Consider the following 26405-nt stretch of genomic DNA (forward strand, 5'->3'; position numbering starts at 1 on the left):
TATATATTTATCTCATGAATACCAAAGAATTTTAAACATTCAGATCCTGACAGGTTTGTTTATATATCAAATTTAGTTAAGTATTCATTTTAAGTAAAAAAATAATATGTGTTTTAGTATATTGATGACAGGTGAGATGTCTTGTACTGTTGTCAGAATATACTAAAATTAGTTAAACAAAATTATTTATTAGTCGATCTATATCATACTCTAAATTTTCCAATAAATCTGGGAATCTAGAGCTTAAGATAGTTTGTCTAAGTATCTGGTTCCATATAAAATTAAATCGAGTAAAGATTGAATTTGAATCTACCACTTCGTTGAACCATTGGCATCGGTAGGCAGAGAACACAAAGGAAAGGAGACACCATCTTCAATTGACACAAGACTAAACTTCATTACCTTGTTAGCTAGCAACTTCATCACATCTTCCTTAGACATCTTCTGGTATTCACTAAGATTGTCTGAATTGATAGTCTCCTTTGCTATGCCAATCAACTGCTGTGAATGAGGGTAACAGAAGACCTGCAGATATTTCGATCTCGTCCATGGCCAATGCATAATACTTTTGCTTGGAGAGTGACTCAAGGACCTTGTGATCTGAGGATCCATAATATATGATTGGAGGTATATAGTTCTTGATGGTTCCTACAGATGGAAGTGGAAGAGAAATAGCAGATCAGTCAATTTCTAATTTTCCATCGACTCTCCTGAGATGATCTCCCCTAAGGTGATGAGGGGGCTCCCTCTCCAGCTATGAACCTCAGAGTAGTGGCAAACTGTATCATTTCATTTGACCATTTATGCCCCTCAGGCTTCGACAGAGTATACTCACATCCTTCTTTTATTAAATGGTACCAGAAAGATTGTTTCGTCTCAGGATACGTTTGGACCATTCGATCAACCAACTGACCAAGAGAGGTTTGCGCAACTTGATCAGTCCTAACTTGCTCGCCACTCTTTACATGCTGCTTATTACTGTATTTGATTTCCAATACCCGTCCATTCTTGTACTTATGTAGACTTTGATAGACAATTTGTTGCATTCTTATGCAGCTACTGCACCTTCTGTAGTTATTATACAATTTGGTAGTTACAACTTGATCCTTTTTGCAAGCATAGTAGTTCGATTCAGAGAATTTACCATACACCAATCCATTTATGTTTGTAACTTTCTGTCCATAAAGAAGAATGGCAAATTTGATTAACTCAGGATAAGAGAGACCTTGACAAAAGTGGTCACCTGATTCTGAGGGTTGGTCAACCGGATGTGAGCGATTACGAGTCGAACTTTTCAGATTCTTGTTGCCCCATGACAAAGCAAGGTTTATATTGAACAGATTTATAAAATTGATATCAAATTTAACCGTTCCCTAATATAATTATATTAATATTCTGTGAAGGGAGGGTTGACTAAAATAAAATTTAAATTACTTACTGTGTAAGGAAGATGATAGAGCAGCCCTGATCGAAATTTCGATTTTTTGCATGTAAGAGTTGGAGAAGTAATACTTTCTATGGATCTAAAACAGTGTGGGTTTTTTGTTTGAAATAATAGCAGCTGATTATTGAGATACTCTATTGTTTGTTTATCACTTGCACTTTCTTCTTCCCAATGTATTCTATCTGATTGATATTGCAACATTACTGAATGTAATTGAAAAGCTGTTGACATATCGACTGAGGTTGTTGTTGTTGTGCTTGTTGTGGATTCAGTAGAAGTAGTTGGGTTTTTATGGTTTGTACTTGCTGTGGTGGTAGTTGTTGTAGTTGTAGTTGTTGAAATCGGTGGCTGAATGCTAAAAGTTGAAGTTATTGTAGTATCGATCGATTCGAATGACTTTATAGCATTATTAACCTTGTCACTGAATTGACACAGTTCTTTATCTGGTATAGACGGTGAATAGTCACCTTCTTCCTCTAATCCACCTCCACCTCCACCATCGTAACTATAATACACCAAAATGTAAGATTAGACCCTAAACTACTGGTTCAATAGAAACTCATACTTACTGTTCGCCACCACTGTCAATAAAGAGTGTATGAGGTACTACAGAAGTAGTGTTAACGCTATTGTGAATAGATTTACGCTTTAGGAATCATATACATAAATGGCAAATAAAAATAGTTTTATGAATGAGAAAAGAGAAATGAACAAGAAAGATGGGACATGTGTTAATAAGAAAGAAAGAGAGCGGCACTTGTAAGAATTGATTCTAGAATTGATAGGAAGATTACATACCGAAAATCTAAAATATTTTATTTTTTCTTTTATATAGAAACCCTGGTTATGACCAATTAATTTGCAAATTCTATCATATGCAGGCTTATTAAAGACTAAAACCTGGTGTTTGTTCATTGTAACCAAGTCTTTAAAGACTCCATTATCTGATGGGAGAAGATCTCTAAAGGTTATCAACGATACAAACTTGTCAGGGTCTGTCTCTGGATAACAAAACGAACCTATAAACCACTATACCAATGCAAGTAAAACTATCGAGAATTACATAAATTATGATCACATACACTATCAAAATCTTTCCAATAATTATCTAAAGCAGAACTGGTTAGTCTTTTTCTTTGATTATTACACTGAACTTTAATATTTTTTAGTTCGTCACCAATTTGAACTCCATCATTCAACTCTTCTATTGTTCTTTTATATGTCATAATTGATATATAAATACAGATAAATATAAAACAAAATTTGTGAGATCAAAAAAATTAAAAATTAAATCAAAATAATTCAAAAAAAAAAAAATTTGTTCACGTAATGGAATACTTGTATTATCACGAATCCATTCGATGACCGGTAGATTTGATTTTCCGATTGCATATCTATAGGCACCTTCCGAACATTGCATAGTTGTATTATCCTTGAGCCATTGGAGTGCGCTGCCATCTTTATAACCGGAAAAGTAGTATGGTGTTGTTTGGAATTCGGTATTCTTTTCGATTCTCAAACAAATATTTAAATGTATCGAAATGGACATTCTTCACAACATCTTTGAGTGTATCTTCTCGAGAACGATCAGAGATTTAGACATGATTTGCTTGGTGTTCTCCACCAAGTATTGTACAGTGGGTAAGTAACGTGTATCTATTTTTCAGTCAAACAGAAAACTGTCACACACTGATTACACCAGAATAGATGAGTGTGGTAACTTCATGTCATTGGGTAGATACAGGAGTGTGTCGAGATGACCATTCTTGGCTGCTTCTAATATTAAACTTTCGGTGGATAGTGGCACATCATTTCCACGGAGGAACTTTAAAGTTTCAAGATTACCACTACTGACAGCATTGCGCTACCCGATGGTCTTTCAGATCTATTCTCGTACAGCCATTTGAATACCTGGAAACCACCGGATGCAAGATTATCCAACACTTTCGAACCTTGTAATCTGAACCAACGATCTACATTGTGATGAAGGAATTGTCTCTAGATCTTTGATAAGTATTCCTTTTTAGCGTATTTGGAATAATCTATTTCTTTAGCAAGTGTATTATGAATATGATTTATTGCCTGAAGATTTCCAACACTGAAAGCATCCTCCAAAGAATCTAAATATAATTTTTTAAACTTTGCTATACTATTATTAATATCCTTATTATTATTCATTTAACAATCCTCTCTCATTATTGTATGGAATATCTGTTCATATCTAAATATATAGTTGAACTTGATCAATTGACCTGGGAAACAACCAAGATCATACCAATCACATCGCAATGAATTGATTCCCAGTGTTGATCATGAATATCTCTAACACTTTCAAATATCTTGTTTCTCAACTCCCCACTGACTGAAGTAATTTCTTAAATGAAATTGGTATCTATTTAAATTTATCTCTTTGATGTAATGAATAGTAGATTTTAACAATGAAAATAAAATAACATTTGTAAATTATATAAAATGAAATGAACCAGTTTGACGATTGTTTTCTCTCTAAACAGAAATGGAAAAAAATAAAAAAAAATAAAAGAATTCTCGCCTAATCTAATAAATAAAATTACATAATTTATATAGAAAAAGTAATAAATAAATAAAACAACATTTTATTGAATGGTTGAAATCAATTCTTTGATTGTAAGATTTGAACCTTTGTAGATGATAGATGGTGCTACACCTACCATTTTATATTGGTTGGTGATTTTAATGAAATACTTGATGAGTGGTGTATTCTCATAGTCGACCGACATCTTTAGGTATTGCGGTATGTTGTTGAGTAGCTTTGGGTATTTCGGTAGCATGATCGATAGGATGTGTCTGGCTGTGTTTACACGGTCATAGTTCATACAGACCACCAAACTTTTATCGACCTCGGAGAGCAGTGTGTCTGCATCCATCAGTGGTTCAATCTCTGAGAACAATCGAGCAAGCAGTACACTGTTACCCATCATCGAAGCATAGTGAATACCTTGTAGCCGAGAGTGACTGTTACTGACATCCGGGTATTGGTAGTTGGTCTCGAGGTAGCTGAGAAACTGAAAGTCACTGGAGAAACAACCACCACAATAGAGATAATAGAGAATTGCATTGTCACGATGATTTTCATTGATGTTTAGATTGTTTGTTTGTTGTAGTTGATCTCTTCCCGATGGCAATTCAATGACTCGCTCAAAGAGTTCAACACTTCCGACTTTGCCAATGTAGAAGCAGAATGTATTTAGACTGATATTGGTTGGATTCCTATCGAGTAGATAACCAATGAGATGATAATCACCATTGAATATGGCATTCGATATCGTCTCAGTGGTGATCAGGTCAGTGTTAAAGATATTCGCTTTGAAGAGATGTTGAATCGCTGACAAGTGACCCTGACGAGTTAGCTTTATCAGTAGTTTCGATAGATTCACTGGTTGTCTTAGATTGATCAACAGATGATTTATCAACTCTACACTGCCACTGTTTGCAGCGTTGGTAACTGAATTGTTATTCAGTAGATACACCGAGTGCTGTTGTTGATGAAGTTGTAGCTGTTGATTCAGATGCTGTAGTTTCTTCTCGATTCGATCGAGTGCTAGTAGTTGTCCGATGATCGTATCCGACAGCAACGGTAGGATGTTTGATTTCACGTATTGTGAAACCAGGTCGAACAGATCGATTGGATCCTCACCGATGGCAACCAGTTGTGTGATATACCGTGATATTGCAATGTGACTATCACAAGAGAGTACAAGTAACATCGTCACACTGCTTCTAAGCATACGGTCATTGATAAGATTCAAATTGTATAGTGATTGCACTATGATTGGATCGAAATCTATCGATATCAATGATTGTACAACTATATTAATATTATTACCAATATTTTCGAAATTGAGAGAAGTAGCTGTAGCTGTAGTTGTTTGATCAACAGTATCATCAGAACTATTTAATAACTCTGAAAACATCTGAATTAACTCTAAATCTTTTGTTCCAACAATAAAAGATAAACATAATATTCTCCAATTTTCAATGTTTCCACTGTTAACTGACTTCTTGTTGTTATTTTCAAACCGTTCTATTAATCTATATTTATATAATATCATACGTATTAATTTAATTGTTTTAATATATAAAATATTACTACTACTACTATTATTATTATTATTATTATTACTACTATTGTTGTTATTGTTATTACTATTATATTCTAATTTTAATTGATTTATAATTGATTTGTTTAAAATATTAAGATTTTCTATTATATCTATTAATAGGTTGGTATGTTGATAGATATTATTTGATTTAGATAAACATAATCTATTCATAAGTGATAATACAGTGTATTTGTTGAATTTTAGTTGTGGTGTACTAGTAATAGTAGTGGATGTTGTTACTTTTGTTGTTTCTGTAAAGTAATATTTTAACATTGATTCGTCAGCAACTAACAGTATCTCTACTAGCTGTTCATTGTTTTTGATGTCAATCGATAGTTTATGTTGCATGATAAACTTTAGTAGTTGGTAGAGCATAGCTGATTGATCGGCATACGATGGTGTACTGTTATTGAATACCAATGATACTTTGCTAGATAATGATGATGATGATGACGATGATGAAGATAACGATGATGATGATGTTGATGAACTGGATGATGATTGTAATTTAATAGGTAGGTTACTGACAGAGTAGATAAGTGCACCTGTGAATTGAGTGTATCGATGATGTAGTTCCTTGATGATATCTATACTGGCATGATTACTGGCTGACAGTGCAACATCCAATAGCTTATAGATGTCTGCAGGTCCCAGCAGATGTCTGTAGTGATAAATCAACAGTTGGAGTGCAGTGATATTACCATGTTCGACAGCACTCTCTATTAATGAATATTGTGGATGTTGTATTGAAGCTGATGATGTTACAATAGAGGTGGTAATATTAACATCATCATCTTCAGTTGATTGATAACTATCATTAAGATATTGATTGTATCTAAGTAGTAGTAGTTCTAATAGTTCATTATCTGTACATCTACCAAAGAGATCGATGAAATCTTCACCGACGAATTCAAAAGGATCATTTCTCTGTAGTTTCAGTTTCAAAACACCGAAATGCTTCGATTTAATTGCTTGTGATGCCCAATAGATCTGTCTGTATCTTCTATCATATATATTTTGATTCTGAATGTTTGAGAATATTAACTTTACAATATATTTATGATTGATGATCTTAAAAAATAATTTACTACTTTGTTGTTGTTGTTGCACTTCCTCTCTTTGTTTTTGTTGTTTTATTTGATCGATTCTTTCTTCGTTATTGATCATCTTTTAATATTATTTAAATTATATTATTATTATTGCAACCTTAAGTAGAATAATAATAATTGAATTGTGTGTTTTATTTTTTTTTAATCACTTTCAATTTTTTTTTTTTATATGTCACTGATCCTAACAGTTTTATTTTTATAACTACAGTAAAGCTAATACTGTTTGAAGTGAGTTGGATAGACATAATATAGTTATCTGGGTCAATGGACAAAACGTAAGTCAATATATGGAATACTGAATATGGTAAGTTATTATGTTTTATTTCTTCAAAGAGAACATAACCAATATATATATTAATGTTATTTTAGAAATTGTATACAGATAATTAGAGAACCTCATTTCGTAAATGATTGTCATGGGATATTTATATATTTATTTCATTATTAATTCTATTGAATTGAACAAGTTACAATTTGAATTAAATACCATAGCAGTATCCTTCTCTAAGAAATCAATCAATCTTAATATTTTTAAAAAAAAAAATAGCGCGTCATATTTCCAAACACTTTTGCACTCGTATCACACCAATGACCAACACCAAAACTTCTTCATCCACCTCAAAAAAAAAGAACTCTTTACAAACAATAAAAAAGAAAGACTTGCAATTGTGTTCCAAAATGCAATTTAAGTTCATACTATAGTTGTGAGCACTGTGGCGAATATTTTGCAATAAGCCACTTTGATAACCATCGAAGTGCAACAGATTAAACTTAAAAATAAAATTAAAAAAAACAAAAATTCTGTGGTATCGTGAAAGTTAAAAAGAAAATTGAAAATTAAATTAAATTTTTAATAAACATATTTTTTTTATTTTTTCGATTGCTTGCAAACAAATATTTATTATTTATCATTTCATTTCAACAATTACCACTACTAATACTATTATTACTCAATAACTATAATAAAAAGAAAGAGAATCATGGCACAAGCTACAAAAGAAATGGTTGTTTATTGCTTCGACAGTCTTATCTGTCATTTCAAACAACAGAAACTTGACATTCCCAATATTATAAATGAAAGTTTGTAAGACACTCATTATTGAAATATCGAAACTGTATACTTTATCACATCTTTATTAATAACTATTGATATACAGTCCTTTATTTGTAACATGGAATATCGATAAGTATGGTAATGGTGATAAAGAGTTAAGAGGTTGCATCGGTACATTCAGTCCAATTCCTTTAGTAAAAGGTTTGAATGAATATGCTTTAACAAGGTAAGATTAATATATATATATATATGTTACTTTATTTTATCATTAAATATTATACTTATATATATTTACTATTATTATTATAGTGCATTCAAAGACACTAGATTTAAACCAATACCAGAAAAAGATTTACCAAAGTTACATTGTGCTATATCGTTGTTGGTCAATTTCGAACAGGCTAAAGATTGTTGGGATTGGGAAGTCGGAAAGCATGGTATTCTTATCGATTTCAAAGACTCGAGAAACCAAAGTCATAGAGGCACCTATCTACCGGAGGTCATGCCAGAGCAAGAGTGGTCACAAAGAGAAGCATTGGAATCATTGATAAAGAAGGCTGGTTACTACGGCAAAGTAGACGATCATCTCTTTCAATCGATTAAACTGACTCGTTATCAATCATCAAAGATCTCTTTATCTTACAATCAATATTTACAATTTAAAGAACAACAAAACAAACAACAGTAACAAACAACAACTACTACAACAACTACAACAACAATAAAAACAAACAAACAACTTCTTCTTTTTTTTGTACAATATATATAGCTTTAATAATACTTTTTTGTTTACTTTATCTTTATTTTAGTTTGTTATTTAGTTATGTACTTTTAGATGATGAAGATGATGATGATCCGGATGTATCGGATGATCCGGATGATCCGGATGATGAAACGATTGTTGATGAAGAAGGCAGATGACTCGCAATAGCAGATACCAGTTTCTCAAATGGCAGACTTTGGAGTATTACTAAACCAGGTCCAGATAGAGTTGCCAAGAACAGACCTTCGCCACCAAAGAATATATTCTTTGCACCCTTTACCCATTCGATATCGTATTGGATTGTAGGTTCGAACGCAACGATACAACCTGTACTGACCTTGATTGTCTCCATCGGTTTCAACATCCGATACATAATAGAACCACTTCCATGTATAAAAGCAAGACCATGACCAGTTAATTTTTGCTACACATAATCAAACATATTAGTTATACCTATTAATCAAATCAACATTGATATATTATCAATTCATCATTCTAAAACTAAAACATACCAAAATAAAACCTTGGCCACCAAAGAAACCAATTGAAAACCGATTGGTTAGTCTTGGTCCAATTTCAATATCGTTATCACCACAGAGAAATGCATTCTTTTTACAAATAAGTTCTCCACCAATCTCTGACATCTGTATTGCCAATATCTTTGATATATAAGGTGATGAGAATGTTATTCTAGCTGTTTCCTATTATAATAATAGAATATTTGTTAAAATCATACAAACAGCCATGATCAATACCAATTTATTCTTAAATACTTACAGTATCGGATGAATTTTTAAATTTCGTAAGGAAAATACCTTGTCCTGTTATCATTCTTTTCATACTTGACATGAATCCACCTCTTGCTGTGGTATCCATCTCCATTGTCGCGCTCATTTCCAAGAGAGCACCAGTTTCTGCTGTAATCGAAGTTCCTGGATTCAAATGTAATTGAATCACTTGTGATTCATGTCCAAATATCTCCCACTTTATATATATGATTATAGTTTCAATATGTTAATATATTATGTTGTTCACATGCATATCCATCCAAAATAATATTATTTTGATTGGTATTTTGTTTTGTTTTGTTTTGATATGTTTTTTGATTGCATACATCATATGTATTTGTTTTTCCTTTAAGACTATCGTATTGAGTCATATGATTGAGTACCGATTTCTTTAATGAGTTGGATGCATTGCTCGCTGTCGATTCAATACCACTATTGCCGCTGCTAGCAGTTGAAGTAGATTTATGTCTCTGACCTTTTGTGAATTTACCTTTACTGCTTGTTGTTGGTGATGTTGTTGTTTTAGCTGTTGCCGCTTTATTACCAGTCAAATGTGTAGATCCAAACACCAAATGTTGTATAATAATATTTCTAGTTGATTTTATAATTTCTCTTGATATCATTTTTATTTTAATTTAAATTATATAAAAAAATTAAAAAAATAATAATAATTATTAATAATCGAATTGATTATACAATAAAATCTATAATTTATTGTAAAATAATATATTTATATATTCTCTAACAAATAGAAAGAAAATAGATAAATTTTATGTAATAGGAAGTATTTATTACTATTGATTTATGATCCATTTTTTTATTTATTTTTAATTTGTTTAATTTTTTTTTTTTTTTCAATGTATTTTTTTGTTAGTTGTTTTGTTTTTTTTTTTTTTTGTGTGTGTTTCAAGAAAAAATGAAGTGTTTGTTTGTAATAATATGAATAAAAAAAAACAGTTGATAGTCAAATTAAAAATTAATTATTATTTTCACTCGTACCCTGCAAATCATCGCATTTTTTATGAAATTGAAAAAGCTTTTTCAAAAAAAAAATCAAAAGTTTTGTTTCCACAAAACTCTTCCAATGAATTTTTAATTTACAATTTTTTTATATTTTTTTAATTTTTATTAAATTGTATTTTTCTATTTTTTTGATTTTTACTAAAAACAGTTATAATTAATTTAGCTTTATCCAAACTACAATACTCTATTTTCAAACAAAAAGTAAGTTTATCTTTTCTTTTCTTTCACCATTGCAAAATTATTATTGTTCATTGAGTTAATTCATGTGTTGTGATGCGACAACCCCCACCTCTATCAACTTTTTATTATTATTATTTTTATAAAACACTACTGTGTAGCTTAATAGTATCTTCTCAACACACTGTGTTTACTATATTTATCTTTAAACCAAAAAAATCATTTACATTTCTATATTAGATCATCTTCATCAATCAAATCATTGAAAACTAACTTATTTATAATTAATTAACAGATTTAGAAATAGAAAATATTAAGAATGGAGGAAAATAATCAAGCTTCATCATCTTCTTCTACAACTTCACATAATAATAATTCAGAGCATCTTAAAAAAGGAAAATATGATTTGGTTAAAATCGTTACACCAAGAATCTATGGAAGCACTCTAAAAGTTGGTGTTTTTATGGCTGAAAGTTCATTATTCAAGTATGTTAATTTCGAAATTGAACGCAACAGTTGATTTATGATTTGAATTGTTAACGATAGATATTGTTTCTTTTCTTTTTTCTATTCCTTTTAGGAATATGTTTATTGGTACAATGATGAAAAAGAATGGATTCACAGAATTGTTTGCTCATAAATTGAGTTTGCCAGTTACACCGTTCCCACATGAATTGTTGATGGACATTGCCAAACCATATGAATACAAGACCTATGGAGCACAAGAGTTCCTCAAAGACGTCGAGGGTATCAAAGAATCGATGAAACACATTGCCAATCAAGCCAATACCACGCTTGGATTCTATCGTGCTTTCCAAGAGGGTAAGACCGATCCGGTGGCCGTCGCCTCTACATTCCTGTTAGTCCAAAAGCAATCGGACGAAATGAAACCACCATTGGGGGCATTCATCGCAGTGAACGACGACGACGTCTTGGAGCAGGCAAGAGCCAGTCAACAACGTTGGAAACAAGGCACTCCACTTTCAATCTTGGACGGTGTGCCTGTCTCCATTAAGGATGAGGTCGATCAAAGAGGATATAAAACTACATGTGGTACAAGTTTCCTAGGAAAGATCAATGGTGCCGCGCAAGCAGATGCATATCCAGTCGACAAGTTGAGAGAGAACGGAGCACTTCTAGTTGGTAAGGCAAACATGCATGAAATCGGTATCTCTACACTTGGTTATAACTTGCATCACGGATTCATAAGAAATCCATTCAATCTTGATCACTATCCAGGTGGTAGTTCTTCTGGTTCTGCTAGTTCAGTTTCCGCTGGTTTAAATCCAAGTAACTAGATCTCAAACTATTTTAAAAAACTATATCATCAAAGTAGAGATTTATTAATACTCTTATTACCTATTTTTTAAAATTATATAGTTAGTATTGGATGTGATGGTGGTGGATCAGTTCGTGTACCTGCTTCACTTTGTGGTGTCGTCGGTATGAAACCAACTTTTGGTAGAGTTAGTCACACTGGAACCTTTGATCTTTGTTCAACTGTTGGTCATATTGGTCCACTTTCTTCAACTGTTGTGTATGTAACAATAACAATATTGTCTACTTTTCAACAACAAACTAACAAAATTTTATTATAATGTAGTGATAATGCTATTGCATATGCAGTAATCGCAGGTAGAGATCCACTTGACTTCCAAACTATGATCCAACCAGAACCAATTATACCAGTATTCCAAGATATCCCATTGAATAAACCATTACAGGGTATTAGAGTTGGTGTCTTCAAAGAATGGTGTAATGATTGCACTCCAGATATTCAAGCTGCCTTCAAGAAATCATTGACTGTTCTCGAAGAACAAGGTGCTACCTTTGTAGATTACTCAATCTCTGATCTTCTTCATATTAGATTATCTCAAATCGTATTGATTCTTTCAGAAATGAGAAATTCAATGAGTAGAGTAAGTTTTATAAAAACAAAGAGAGTGGGAGAGATTAAACTATTTATATCTAACTAATCTATCTTTTTTATTTATTCAAAGTTCTGGGATAAACATAGAACAGATCTTCATAATGATACTAGAGTTTCATTGTCATTGATGGATGGTATTACAAGTTCCGATTATTTACACTGCAATAGATTCAGAACACATGCTATCGAACAACTCAAGGAGATCTTCCAGAGTGTAGATGTTATTGTTACTCCAACCAACGCTACATTGGCTCCAAAGATCATGCCATACGTCCTGAGCAATGGTGAGAGTAACATGTCGGACATCGCAGAGTTGATGAAGTTTGCATTCTTGGGCAACATCACTGGTGTACCAGGACTCTCCATTCCAATCAGTGTCAACGAAGAGAATCTACCGATCGGTATTCAACTCATGGGAAGATGGTGGGAAGAGGATCTTCTCTACTACACAGGTTACGTATTGGAAAGAGAATTCAAATTTAATGGTGTACCAAAATTCTTTAAACCAATCTTGGAGAATCAAATTTCAACAAACTAAAAAAATTAATTAAACAAAAAAACTATACTATAACTAATTTAAATTACTAAATCAACCAAATCAAAACAACAACTCTTACACTTTTTTTTTCTCTAAATAAATGATATTCTATGTATTTTATAAATATTTTATGAATAGTTTTACATTATTACATTATTGAGCAATCAATTGTTCCTGAACTGTGATGTTGAGATGATTCTTGATTTACCATATAAGATTTTAGTAGTTTCTTAACACTCTTGTGAGCAACATCCAAAGGTGTTGTATTTTCTCTTGACTTTGCTCTAAAATCTGCATTATATTTAATTAAACATTCTATCACATCACTGTTTATAATAATAATAATAAGTTAATTAATAATTCATTCATTAAAAAGTTTAATAGATTGCTCTTTGTTGTTGACATACCCATGACCTTCAGAAGAAGCTTTATGTAATGGTGTAAAACCATTTCTATCGGTAACTTGTGTATTTGCTTTCTTTTGTAATAAAAGTTCAACGATCTTAACATGACCTCTGTGTGATGCAGTATACAATGGAGTTGCACCACTTCTCATACCAGAACGAATCTTTGCCTCTACATTAGCACTATGATCCAACAAGAGTTTCACAATCTCTGTATATCCTTCCTGTGCAGAAATATAAAGTGGTGTAGCACCATGATTCTTTGTTGTACCTTCGATATTAGCATTATATCTTAATAAACATTCTACAACCTTAAACTAAAATATGTAAAAATATTAAGTATAAGTAAATTAAATGTCAATGAAACTAAATTATTATATCAAACTTACATGACCTCTATGAGCAGCAGAATATAATGGTGTGATACCATTTTTGTTGGTTGCTTCCATGTTGGCGTTTAGATTCAAGAGACATTCGACTACCTCGGTGTGTCCGTTGTGTGCGGCAGAGTTTAGTGGTGTGACACCATTGCTGTTGGTCGCTTCGATACAAGCACCATGTCGGATGAGCAGTTCCACTACAGAGACATGACCTTTCTGGGCAGCGGTGTGTAGTGGTGTCGAACCATTTCTATTTTTACATTCGATCTTGGCGTTGTATTGCAGTAGACACTCTGCGACTTCGGCATGACCCTTACCGCATGCCATATGCAGCGCGGTAAATCCACTACGTGTGATCGCTTCCACCTCTGCACCGTTCTTTAGCAAGACCTCGACGACAGCACGATGTCCCTTGTACGATGCTTTCAAAAGGAACTTGTTTCTCTTTTTCAACGAAATTCCAGTGGTATCGTTAATCTTTGGACTTAAACCAGAGGGTGACGATGGTCCTGCAATATCTACATCTTCAATCTCCATATCTACATCGAAATTAAAACCTTCACCATTATTTTGATTATCATTATTATTTTGATTATTATTATTATTAACATTTTGATTATTATTATTGTTATCGTTACTACTATTATTAATTGTTGATGTTGTTGTTGTTGTTGTTGGAGTATCATCATTTAAATTTAAATAAGTTGGTTTAGTACATGTTGCACATTGACAATTTGAATTGTTTAAGCATATGATTCTCTTGCTATCGAATGCTCTCTGAAGAATCTGGTCATGACCATTCTCACATGCCCACAACAACTTTTGTTCGAAAGAGTCTTCACCTTTAAACTCTCTTAGTTTAACTAAATTTTTAATAACTACATTCTTCCATTTCTATAAATAATATATAATGTTAATTAAATATAGTTATTATTATTATTATTATTATAAACTTACAATATCAGTTTTAAGACTATCACCAAATACACGTTTACTCAACATTATCCAAAGTTGTTCATCGTTGACCAATTCATTCCAAGATCTAGAGGTGGCTGCTGTTCGAGAGAGATCCGAAGCATCGGTGAATGATAGTATGTGCATTCTAATCTCAATAGGAAGACCAAAAAAGTCGAAGCACACTTCACTCGCTGGATGTAACAATGAGAGATGAAGTTGTTTCATTTGTGATAATAACTCTAGATCACCATCACTCAATGCAGGTGGTTGTTGGTGGTGGTGTTGGTTATTATGATGATTACTATTATTATTATGTTTCGATCTTGGTGAATGTGGTCCATTTGAATTACTATTATTACCATGCGATGAACTTGTGAATAGTGTCATAAGTTTGCTAGACAACGAACTAAATGTTGGTGACGATGGTGATGTTGAGAATGTCTTCTTCTTCATCGTGGCAGATGACGAACTAGAGTACACTGGCATATTACTGCTATTGTTATTCATCTGCGGTGACTGTAATGAATTGGCAGGTGTAGTAGTAATTACTATAGGTATATTTGATGGTGATGTAGCATTCATACTACCACCTACACCAACACCAATTGGAATTGATAAACTATTTGACATATTATTACAACTATTATTATTATTATTATTATTAAAACTATTATTGACATTATTATTAAAACTATTATTGTTATTATTATTAAAACTACTATTATTATTATTATTATTATTGTTTATAGCACTTCCACCAGCAGCAATATTTATATTAAGACTGTTATGATCTGAAAAACTTAAACTTCCACCGATACCAGCATAAAAGTTGGCAGCATTGTTGTTTGTGCTGTGATGATTATGTTCGTTACTCCATGGACTAACATAAGTAGATGAGCTATCTGAATTTCTTTTATCTTTCATATTCTATTCTATTCTATTCTATTCTATTCTATATTATATTATATAACAAACAACTAAATAAATAAATAAATAAATAAAGTAACTGTATATTATTATTTTTATTATTATTGTGGGTTATATGTTATTTTTATTATATAAATATTTTTTAATCTATTATTTTTATTTTTTTTGAGAAATTCAAATACAACTAAATTAAAATTAAAATTAAAAAAGAATGAATAAATGAATGAATTAAGGAGAACAAACAACAACCTTCTTTACTAACCTAAACTAACTTAACTACTAACAAACAAACAAACAAAACAATCAATCAATCAAAACAAAAAAAAAAAGTGTGGAAATAAATAAATAAAATAAATTAATTAATAAATATAATAAATTTTAATATATTATATATATATTTGAAAGTAATGGTATGTATATGTTTTTGATTTTTGATATTATATGTTGGTGTGTTTGTGTGTTGTCTTCTTAGTTTGTGTACAATCAATTATTCAATACAAAGGGAAAGTAGATAACTACCACACAATATATTTACTTGATTAAAAAAAAAAAAAAACAATTTTTTCAAAATGATTTTTTTTTATTTAAATTATTTTTTCAAATTAATTAAATGAGGTCGGTTTCTTTGCTCTGCCTATCACCATCATAAAAAACTCATTGAATTTAATAACCATCAAACGTATTATTAAAATAAAACAACAAAAAACTATCCATTATATGGATTTTAATTTGTTATAAAAAAAATCTTAAAATTGATTCTTTAATAAATTAATATTTTAAACATCTAAATATTTCTATTATTTAATTATAAGTTATGTTCTGGTTATCAATCAAGATTAATTAAATTTAATAACATCTATTTTCTTAAGATATCAAAGTGTTGCAAATAAAAAAAAAGTCCAACCTTTGCAAATTAATATTATTATTTTTATTATTGTTATCTGTAATTGTATTGTAAACGAATTAGAGAAATAACAATTTATTGTGATACAAAAAAAAAAACAATAATGGGAATCATAAGAAATACCTATAATATTATTCTGTAAAAAAATAAAACATATAAACAAAGACAAAAACATAAATAATTATTTGATTTCTAATTTAGTAATAATGATAGATATATGAGTATTATTTTTTGTAAATCGATATTCAATTTGTAAATGATGTTGATTATTTGTACCCCAACATATTTTATCTATATCTGTCTATCGACATCACCATCCAACCACATTCTACACACACTGATGATTTTTTTAATATAATCAAACAAATTGTGTTTTTACTTCAATTTATATTTTTGGGTGTAATTAATGAATGAATGAATGAACTGTGTCAAATCCAGAGAGATATATAATATTAATGATCATTTTATTAAAAAGATTGAAATTTGAATTATTATTATACAACTACTACTATTTATTATTTGACCTACTGAGAATATAATAAATATTAATAAAATGACAGTACTTGTACTAATAGTAGTATAAACAATTTATGTATAATAAATTTGATATATAATTATAAATGTCCAGATATTTGATTGAACCAATCTTATTATTAATGTGCTTATCAATAACACCACCCACAAACACATTTTTGGGTTTTTTTATAATTTTTTTTTTGTTTTGGTTTTGTTTTGTTTTTTTTTGTTTTTAAAAATAAATGATTTGATGGAATCTTGTATAATAAATTTCCAATTGTATTTTAATTTTTAATTTTTTTTTTTGTGTATATATATAAAATATCAATTATGTATTATTATAAGATTTAATAGAATGTCATCAAGTATCAATAATAATAATAATAATAGTATTATTACTAATAAGAATAATGATATCGATGAGGTCATCGAAAATAGCCAATCAGCAGTATCAACACCTATATCTACATGTATAGGTGATAGGAAATCATTTAATGCACCATTGAAAAATACAGATCTCCACCACCTTCTTGTTGACTCTACTACTCCCTCTTCGGATGCATCGTTATCAACATCACCTTCGTTGGCCACCAGTGGCGGCGGCGGCAATAGCAACTTGGCGGCGGATCGTCCAGTTTCGCCAAGTGTAAAACTATTGGGAAAGGTATTCGATACCACTGCAGATAAGCACATTCAGCAACAGAATAAACTCAACAGATGCTCTCCTCCACCTCTGACCAAACCAAATTTCATTATTGCCAAAAAGGAAAAACACTGGATGTCATACTCCACATCATCAATACCAACCACACCTCCCTCCGCTGAAATTCCTACAGCACCATTCCCAACAACAGCATCAACAACACAAGCAAATACATTGAAATCATCTAATGATCGTCAACAACAAGTTCTTTCAAGATCAAAAGATGAGAATCTAAACAACAATGAAAATAACATAAACTCTCCCGGTTCTTCACCAAATACATCGTCAACTAATATTGTAAAACAAACACAACAACAACAACAACAGCAACAAGGTTGGGTATCATCACCCACCACATCACCAAATACAATTTCTCCTTTACCATCACCTCCAACAACACGCATCAGAAATAACCATAGACTTTCTGGGAGAGTGATTTCCGCTTCAACCAATGAAGAATGTAACACTACAGTATCTAATAATAATAATCTTAATAGTAGTAATATTGTTTTAGAAATAGTAAATAATAGTTCTAATGATGTACAAACATTAACACCATTGAATATTGAAAATAATAATAATAATAATAACAATATTAATAATAATGATAATGATGGTAGTAACAATAATAATAATAATAATAATAATAATGATCAGACCAATGTACCTAATATGGATGAACAAAGAATTGAGAAATCAGTTGGTTTATCACAATTTTTAAATAAGAGGAACTATCAGGCAAGACGTGTCGCCGGTGATTGGAAAGATAAACAAATGTTCACCCAAGGTACCACTGTCAATTTGGTGTCAAAAGAGAGAAAGAATCTTATTGGATCTAGAGATCCATTATTATCACCAAAAGAATTCATTTGCATTAATAGTAATAATAATAACACTAATAATAGTAATAATAATAATAATAATAACAATAGTGAAATTGATAATAACTGTAAATGTATCAATGATTCTAACATCGATGTAAATAGTAATAATAATAATAGTAATGATATTAATAGTAATAATGATAATAATAGTAATAGTAATAATAATAATGATGAAACAACAAATCAAGTTAGTGGTACTAGTGCTACTGGTGAAGATGATGCTGCCGTACAGAATCTCGTTAATAGATATCGAACACGAAGAGACAACGCTTCAAGAAAGTCAAAGTTGTCAACTCAAGATGTTGAATGGATCACAACGAAATTCTATGAAAATAATAACACCAAAGAGAGTAGCACCAACACACCAGAGAAGAAAGCACTTTTATTACAACAACAACAACAACCACCACAATCCAAAGCGTCACCACTACTTAAAAATAAATATTTAGGTGGTAGTGGTAATAGTGGTAATAATAGTAGTGGTGTTGTTGCAAACAACATTAGTAGTAGTAGTAATAGTAGTAGTGGTAATACAACTAATAAAATTAGTGGTGGTGGTGGTGGTGGATTTAGTATTAGTAGTAATAATAAAAAGAGAACAAATAAAAACAATAATAATAGCAATAATAATAATAACTCTACTGTTGATTCTAGTGGTGATGAAGAGGAGGATACTGAACAATCGAGCAACCCTAATAGTGCACCTTGCTATCGATACTTGGAGGATGTTGCCAAGCGACGTAATATTCCTTCTGAACCATCTCGTAAGCCAGGTTTGAAATCACCACTGTTTCTACACGTTCCCACACTGGCACAGCCAACACAATTCCACCAGAACGCACCAGAGAAGCTAAACTCTACCAGTCTCTCGATATCGGTGGAGGAAAACAGTCATCAGGATCAATCGTTACTCTTCAATCAGCAGATTATCAATCGTGTTGCACACGACAAGGATCTCACTTATCTCTTCTTTCCGGTTTTGAAGAGTTCCACCAAGATTGTCACTCCACCCTCAATCAATTCACACCACCACAATCACCACAATGTAAAATCAACAAACATAATCAACGCAGCAGCAGCAAACAAACAACCATCAACAAACAACAACAATAATAACATCATCAATAATAATAATAATAGTAGTAGTAATAGTAGAACCGCCAACGGAAATACCGCCGGTAACAACAACAACAATAATAATAACAGTGGAAGTAGTTCAAGTAGTAGCAGTAGTTCTGGAGTCAACATATCTTCTAGTGATTCTTATATCTCTCTGTCGCTCTCACCGTCATTGTCTCCGTGTTCCTCTTTGACACCGTCGCAAGCATCACCACCGTCATCCGCCAGCTCACCAATTGAATCTTTGTCTTCGTTGCCACTCTCTCCACCCAATAGCATCGGTAGTCAAACCAGCAGCAGCAACACTGTTACCACTCCTCGTGGACATGATCAACAACAACAACAAAGAAAATCAATTTGGTCACCTAAACCTAATAACAACAACAACAACAAACTATCGCCAATTAACAACTCACCTCAGAGCGATACAACCATGTCACCTTCTCTATCACCGTCAAGTCCACAAGAGTATCTACAATCACCGACTCCACCAATGACTCTCAGTCTCTCGGATAGTAACAACACTGAACTTCAACTACAACAACAACAACAAGTAGTAGTCGATAGTCAAACGTATAATCCTATAGAGGAGGAGTTCAAGTCGAGAAGTGATATCTATTTCGTTAGTCAACCACCACCAATCAAAAAGTTTGTAAAGATCAAATGTGGTTCGTTGGATGCTCTCGTGGAAGTTCTCACTCATCATAAGCTATCGGATCCCAACTTTGTCGATACGTTCCTCCTGACACACAAGACCTTCACCACCTCTCAGACTCTACTGAGTAAGCTAATCGAGCGATACGAAGAGGAACCAACTGCACTCGACGAAGAGAATGAAGAACAGATCGAGAAGCAATCAAAGATCTACAGATCTATCAAACTCAGAGTCTGCAGCATACTAAAGATTTGGATCGATAAACATTTCTATGATTTCGAAAAGAATCCACAACTACTAAAAGACTTTGAACATTTTATTAAAGTAACACTAGTAGAGGATGGTATGGAAAAGATTTCTCAAAACATTCAAAGAAATATAGCTAGAAAAGTATGTATCTAATTTTAACTTTTAAATTTAAACAAACAAAACAAACTAATTTTAAACAATTATGATAATAGTTAAATGGTGAAACATTTGATAATACATTATTAATGAATAGAGTACCTGCACCAATTATACCAACATTAAAACAAGATCAAATAGGTAAATACACTATATTTTAAATATATTTTTTTAAAAAAAAAAAAAACAAATATTTACTTATTTTATTTTATTTTTAAAAGTTACATTATTTTCACTTGACGATTTAGAGATTGCTCGACAATTGACATTGATAGAACATGAAGCATACTCATTGATTAAACCAAATGAGTGTGTAAATTTAGCGTTTAGTAAGTTGGGTAAAGAAGAGAATGCACCGAATATCACTGGAATCATTAGAAGATCAAATATCATTCCACTATGGGTTGCAACTGAAATCGTACAAGAAGAAAGATTAACAAAACGTGCAAATATAATTAAAAGTTTATTAATATTGCTGATGTATGTATTATTATTAGATCAATCTAAAATCAATCAAATATTAATTAAATTTATAATATTTTTTAAATATTTATAGCATTGTAGAAATTTAAATAATTTCAATGGTGTGATGGAAATCTTGTCAGGTTTAAATATCACACCGGTATTTAGATTGAAAAAGACATGGGAAACCATACCGAGAAAGTATTTAGCGACGTTTAGACATCTGAATTCACTGATGGCACCGAAACACAACTTTAAGGTGTATCGTGATGTACTGCACACCAAGAATCCACCTTGTTTGCCATTCCTCGGTGTCTATCTGACGGATTTGACGTTCTTGGAAGAAGGTTCACCCGATACCTTAGAGGGCGGTCTCATCAACATGGTGAAACGAACACAGCTAGCAGCGGTCATTCAAGAGATTCAACAGTTCCAACAGCTACCCTATTCGCTTAGCACCGTTCCCATTATCAGAGATTTCCTACACCAAGTGAACGGACTTCAAGAGCGAGCTCTCTATAAACAATCAAGAATCGTAGAGCCATAACATAGAAAAACAACACAAAGTAACAAAGCACATGACCAAAAAAAAAACCAAACCAAACCAAACAACACATAAAAAAAAAAACAAAATTTGTATTATTTATTATTAATTAAAAATTTTGGTATTATTGTTATCATTTTTGCTGTTTATTCCCAAAATGATCACCACCTCTAGAACCATTCCCATTCACAAAACAAGATTTTTTGATTTTTTTTTTTTTTTTTTTGATTTTTTTCATGAAATTTTAAGAGTGCAAAGATAACATAGAATGTAATCTTGCTAATATATTACCTTTTTAGAAATGCCGAAAACTAATGTGGTGATATTGATATTTTTTTATTTTTTTATATTTTTATCCTGGTTTGATTAAATAAAAATGGGTACTCACCCTTAGATTATATACCTGGATATCCAACAGGTTGTTTATTTTACACTTAACCAAAAGAAATAAATATATTACAACAAACTTATAATTTCAGTTTTAATATAAATAAATACATATAAACATATATATACATATAGTAATAAGTAATAAGTAATTACATAATTTTTTAATCATCATTATCTTAACTCAAAAGGTAAAATTTAAATTTCACCATTTACACTTTTTTAAATCAAAACAACACACTCCAATAATAAATACGTACAAAAAACATAGATTCTCATACAGATATACAACACAATTAATTAGAAGATAATATATACAAATAATTAATTACCAACAAATACTCATACACACACATATTATGTACATTTGTTATATTATAATATCTTTTTTTTTTTTTTACTTTAATAGATAGCAGGTGTGTACAACTGTAAATTTGGGGTGTTGAAATTGTAAAACAAGTCTTTTTTTTAAACACAACTCACCCTACATAAATAAATTTCAAGATAAAATTGTGACACACAACAAATTCTATTGTTTTTTTTTTAATATTATTATAATATTTAATTTTTTTTATTTTTTATTTTAATTTTTGCTGTCGATCTTTAAATGCCTATAACTATTACAACAACTACGATACAATCTCTAACAATAATAGTCAAATTCCTACCAACATTATAGCTGTAAACAAAAAAAGAAAAAAAAGAATAATAACATAGTTTACTTTTTTTTTTTATCTATTTATTTATTTATTTTTACTTTTAAAATAATTATAATAATAATAATAATTATATTGACAAAAAAATATCCATTTTAAAATTAGTTTAGTATATCCAAATATTAAAAATCAAAATAAAAACAATGGAAACGATTCAACAATCAACACAACCCATTGTGAATGTTCAGACATTCGATAATATCGATGCCGTAAATCATAAGGATCTATGGTGGAAGCTATTATATACATTATTTACTGCGACTGCATTAGCATATCTCTATGCAAGAAGAAAAGACAATAGAATGTTACATCTCGTTAAACCATTGCCAGTTCTCATCCTTGGATATGTAGTTTTACTTTGGTGTTCCGTGCATCACGTTGGAATGTCATCGTTATTCCACTTGATCGTTCCACATAAACCATCGGACTATGCAGTCTATATATCGATAGGATTGTTCCTCTCGGCAATAGGTGACCTTTTACTGATTTTCGATAAATACTTTGTACATGGAATCATTTTCTTCTTGACTGCGCATCTCTCCTTCATTTTGGCATTCACTGCCGAGAGTGACAGTCTCACTCAGTTCTTTACACCGTTGGTGGTTGTAATTTTGGTTGGATTCAATATTTTCTTTGTCTACCTATTCATCACCAAGGTGGTTCCACTGTTTGTCCACACCACACCAACCTCGATCGTCATTGCCCTCTTCTTTTACATGGCAGTCATTATCACCATGTGTTACACCGCTTCACTAAAGGCTTTGACCAAGGTCGCACAACTCTGGGAGCTATCATCATCGGTTTCACATACACTTACCATCTACTCTTGCTGTGGAGCAATCGGTGCCGTCTTGTTTTTCATTAGTGATCTGATGATTCTCATTCGTGAGATGAACGCACTCAAAAAGAATAAGGTTTCAACTTTCCGTAGATTTTTGGGTAACGGAGATGTTGGAATGATCACTTACTGGCTAGGTCAATTCTGTATTGCTTTAAGTGTTACCTCAATATTGTAACTAATATAATATTTAAATAAATTTAATATTTATATTTTATCGATTAAATAATAGATATGTGAATAAAAAGAATTTAAATAATAAAATAGAAATATGAAGTATAATTAATAAACAAAATATAAATTGTTTAAATAAAGGACAAAATAAAGTATAAAACCAGTGGGAATAAAAGAAATAAAAGGAATGGAAGGTAATATGCACATATATTTGACTTTAACAATTTCAAATATTTATTTTTATGAATGATATTGATAAAAAACCAATTTTGAGTTTATTCTGATCCTCAAATCCTAACATTTTCTGAATTTCTTTAAATAAAGTAATGTTTTAAAAGAATTAAGTTAGTTTATCATAAAAAAGTTTATATTTTGATTTAATGTTTTTTTTATTTATTTAAATATACATAGAAAAAAGATAACAATTTAAAATATTTAGAAGAAATAAGCTGATCCACAATTTCCACTAAACATAAATACATGTCCAACTTCTTTAGTAATGTAAGATCCATATCTTGCAATATCTTCAGAGTTAAAAATTGATTTTTTCTTTGGTTTTTCTTCAACTGACTTTTGCTCCTCTTCTCTCATTCTCTCTTTTAGTTCCTCGATGTCCTTATCCTTTGGTTCGGGTGGTGTGAAAATAATCTTTCTCAAAGTATTCATTCTACCAGAGAGAGTAAGATATTTCTTCTTTTGAACTGGGTCGTGATCCTCCCTGTTCTCAGTGGTACCATCGATGCTATTAAAGTTGTTTGGAATAGAAGAAGTGGTACGATTCAATTCCTTTCTCTTTGAGTTGGAACTGCTTGACTTTGGTTCGTTCTCTTCGGCTGCCAAATCGTTTTCATATTTAGTTGATCTCTTCTTTGAAAAAGTATTGTAGAATTTCATACGAAGTGATTTCTTTCGTGACAATGATTTCTTTGGAAGATCTTGTTGGTACTGCTCTAAATTGATTTCCTTTGGTTTGTAGTCTGGTGGTAGATCTGATTTATTTGCTTCTGATTCGAATAGATTCAATAGTTCAACCTCTGCTCTAGTTGGACGTCTAACTCTCTCTACTGCAATATTCTCGGCTTCATCGATTGGTGGAAGAGGGTGTTCCTCCTCAGTCTTTGGTTTCTCCTCTTCAATCTCTTCCAACTTTGGTTGTTCTGGTTCCTCCTCGATCTTTGGTTTTTCATCTTCAATCTCTTCCAACTTTGGTTGTTCTGGTTCTTCTAGCTTTGGTTGATTGGGTTCTACAATTGGAGACTCTTCTGGCTTAGCATCTTCCACGACTACCTCTTTTGGTTTTTCTTCTTCTCCTACTGGCTTTGGTTCGCAATTCTCGATTTGACTTGGTAAAGTATCTATAGAAGGTGGATTTTCAATTGGAGAAGTACTTCCTACTGGTTTGGATTCATCGACTGGTTGATCATTCTCTTTGTTTATTTCAGGTTCTGTTGATACTGGAGTAACTGGAGGTTGTTCAGCTGGTTCATTTGAAATAGCAACTGGTTTTTCAACCTGTTTATTATTATCTGGTAAATTATTATTATTCTTTGTTGATTTTCTTTTTGACGAACTATTTCCCATTTTTTAATAAAAACAATATTAATATGGAAAAAAAACTTGTTATTTAAAGTAGGAAACAAATATTGATATTTAATTTATAACAAAAAAAATATTGACAATAATAACAAATATGATATGGTTAATGATTATAAAATATATAATTTTTTTTTTAATATGTTCTGTCGAATTTCAAAATATATACAATAAATTCTATTGTGTTTTTATTTTATTTAAAAAACATAAGTGATTTAAATATTTTTTTAACTAAATATATTGATTTAACACTATGATCACTCTTCATCAACAGAAAAAACAACCATCAATATTAATATTGATAACAAACAACACCAAACAACATCAAACCACATCTCCACTAAAACAAAATACCCCACATGACTTATGGTAATCATATACTTTCTTTCTATTTAAATAGAAAGAAATGATCATCCTATAACAAACTCTTAATGGTACCTCCTACGATCCAATAATTTTTGATTGCTCCATTGTTGTTTGTTTTTGCTTGATGAAATGGATCATGATTCTGATTATTGGTAGTGGGGTGTTTAATTAATAGTATAACTATAAAGAAAGGTCATCTTCATCAATCTAAAAGTGTACACTTTCAAAATAGTGGAATCTTAAACTGTGTAGAAACGCAACATTATCATCATCATGATACATACACACTCTATCAAATAATATTGGATTCAACTGAAAAGAAGAAGCTGCAACAAACCTGACAACCAACTAACGAACCACCAACTATTCAACACAAATAAATAAATTTAACTACTTATATATCAATTATCATACCCACACACAGAAAAACACAAAAAATTCTTTAAAACATGTAAATTTTTTATGGAACCAATTCACACTTTAAATTTAAAAAAAAACACACA

The 26405-nt window shown here is 31.1% G+C and overlaps 10 protein-coding genes across 10 annotated transcripts; 4 read left to right on the plus strand and 6 right to left on the minus strand.

The window, feature by feature from the left end:
* Window positions 1–454: 454 nt before the first annotated feature.
* On the minus strand, window positions 455–2993 carry PPL_02675 (uncharacterized protein; the record flags this gene model as incomplete). The annotated part of the gene is made up of 6 exons (XM_020573654.1): window positions 455–648; window positions 914–1290; window positions 1578–1949; window positions 2014–2090; window positions 2527–2648; window positions 2783–2993. 6 exons carry the CDS (start codon window positions 2991–2993, stop codon window positions 455–457), a joined length of 1353 nt encoding a protein of 450 aa, XP_020435726.1.
* A 449-nt stretch (window positions 2994–3442) lies between these two features.
* Window positions 3443–3622, minus strand: PPL_02676 (uncharacterized protein; the record flags this gene model as incomplete). Its single annotated transcript, XM_020573655.1, has 1 exon — window positions 3443–3622. The coding sequence occupies one exon, from the start codon at window positions 3620–3622 to the stop codon at window positions 3443–3445; it is 180 nt and encodes a 59-aa protein (XP_020435727.1).
* Window positions 3623–4059: 437 nt separating this feature from the next.
* Window positions 4060–7607, minus strand: PPL_02677 (uncharacterized protein; the record flags this gene model as incomplete). The annotated part of the gene is made up of 5 exons (XM_020573656.1): window positions 4060–6753; window positions 7183–7216; window positions 7263–7312; window positions 7393–7465; window positions 7588–7607. The coding sequence occupies 5 exons, from the start codon at window positions 7605–7607 to the stop codon at window positions 4060–4062; spliced, it is 2871 nt and encodes a 956-aa protein (XP_020435728.1).
* Window positions 7608–7769: 162 nt separating this feature from the next.
* On the plus strand, window positions 7770–8437 carry PPL_02678 (AMMECR1 domain-containing protein; the record flags this gene model as incomplete). The annotated part of the gene is made up of 3 exons (XM_020573657.1): window positions 7770–7810; window positions 7853–7975; window positions 8059–8437. 3 exons carry the CDS (start codon window positions 7770–7772, stop codon window positions 8435–8437), a joined length of 543 nt encoding a protein of 180 aa, XP_020435729.1.
* A 133-nt stretch (window positions 8438–8570) lies between these two features.
* PPL_02679 (AIM24 family protein) lies at window positions 8571–9923 on the minus strand (the record flags this gene model as incomplete). Its single annotated transcript, XM_020573658.1, has 4 exons — window positions 8571–8936; window positions 9025–9213; window positions 9290–9496; window positions 9627–9923. The coding sequence occupies 4 exons, from the start codon at window positions 9921–9923 to the stop codon at window positions 8571–8573; spliced, it is 1059 nt and encodes a 352-aa protein (XP_020435730.1).
* An 896-nt stretch (window positions 9924–10819) lies between these two features.
* PPL_02680 (amidase) lies at window positions 10820–12968 on the plus strand (the record flags this gene model as incomplete). Its single annotated transcript, XM_020573659.1, has 5 exons — window positions 10820–10986; window positions 11081–11790; window positions 11881–12037; window positions 12104–12419; window positions 12501–12968. 5 exons carry the CDS (start codon window positions 10820–10822, stop codon window positions 12966–12968), a joined length of 1818 nt encoding a protein of 605 aa, XP_020435731.1.
* A 148-nt stretch (window positions 12969–13116) lies between these two features.
* On the minus strand, window positions 13117–15633 carry PPL_02681 (WD40 repeat-containing protein; the record flags this gene model as incomplete). The annotated part of the gene is made up of 4 exons (XM_020573660.1): window positions 13117–13294; window positions 13376–13689; window positions 13762–14646; window positions 14710–15633. The coding sequence occupies 4 exons, from the start codon at window positions 15631–15633 to the stop codon at window positions 13117–13119; spliced, it is 2301 nt and encodes a 766-aa protein (XP_020435732.1).
* A 1778-nt stretch (window positions 15634–17411) lies between these two features.
* gefY (Ras-GEF domain-containing protein) lies at window positions 17412–21831 on the plus strand (the record flags this gene model as incomplete). Its single annotated transcript, XM_020573661.1, has 4 exons — window positions 17412–20807; window positions 20879–20963; window positions 21044–21306; window positions 21379–21831. 4 exons carry the CDS (start codon window positions 17412–17414, stop codon window positions 21829–21831), a joined length of 4197 nt encoding a protein of 1398 aa, XP_020435733.1.
* A 1243-nt stretch (window positions 21832–23074) lies between these two features.
* Window positions 23075–24292, plus strand: PPL_02683 (lysoplasmalogenase; the record flags this gene model as incomplete). The annotated part of the gene is made up of 2 exons (XM_020573662.1): window positions 23075–23943; window positions 24268–24292. 2 exons carry the CDS (start codon window positions 23075–23077, stop codon window positions 24290–24292), a joined length of 894 nt encoding a protein of 297 aa, XP_020435734.1.
* Window positions 24293–24378: 86 nt separating this feature from the next.
* PPL_02684 (uncharacterized protein) lies at window positions 24379–25524 on the minus strand (the record flags this gene model as incomplete). The annotated part of the gene is made up of 1 exon (XM_020573663.1): window positions 24379–25524. One exon carries the CDS (start codon window positions 25522–25524, stop codon window positions 24379–24381), a length of 1146 nt encoding a protein of 381 aa, XP_020435735.1.
* Window positions 25525–26405: the final 881 nt, after the last annotated feature.

Source organism: Heterostelium album (genome assembly GCF_000004825.1).
Source record: "Heterostelium album PN500 unplaced genomic scaffold PPL_scaffold3, whole genome shotgun sequence".
NCBI lineage: Eukaryota > Evosea > Eumycetozoa > Acytosteliales > Acytosteliaceae > Heterostelium > Heterostelium album.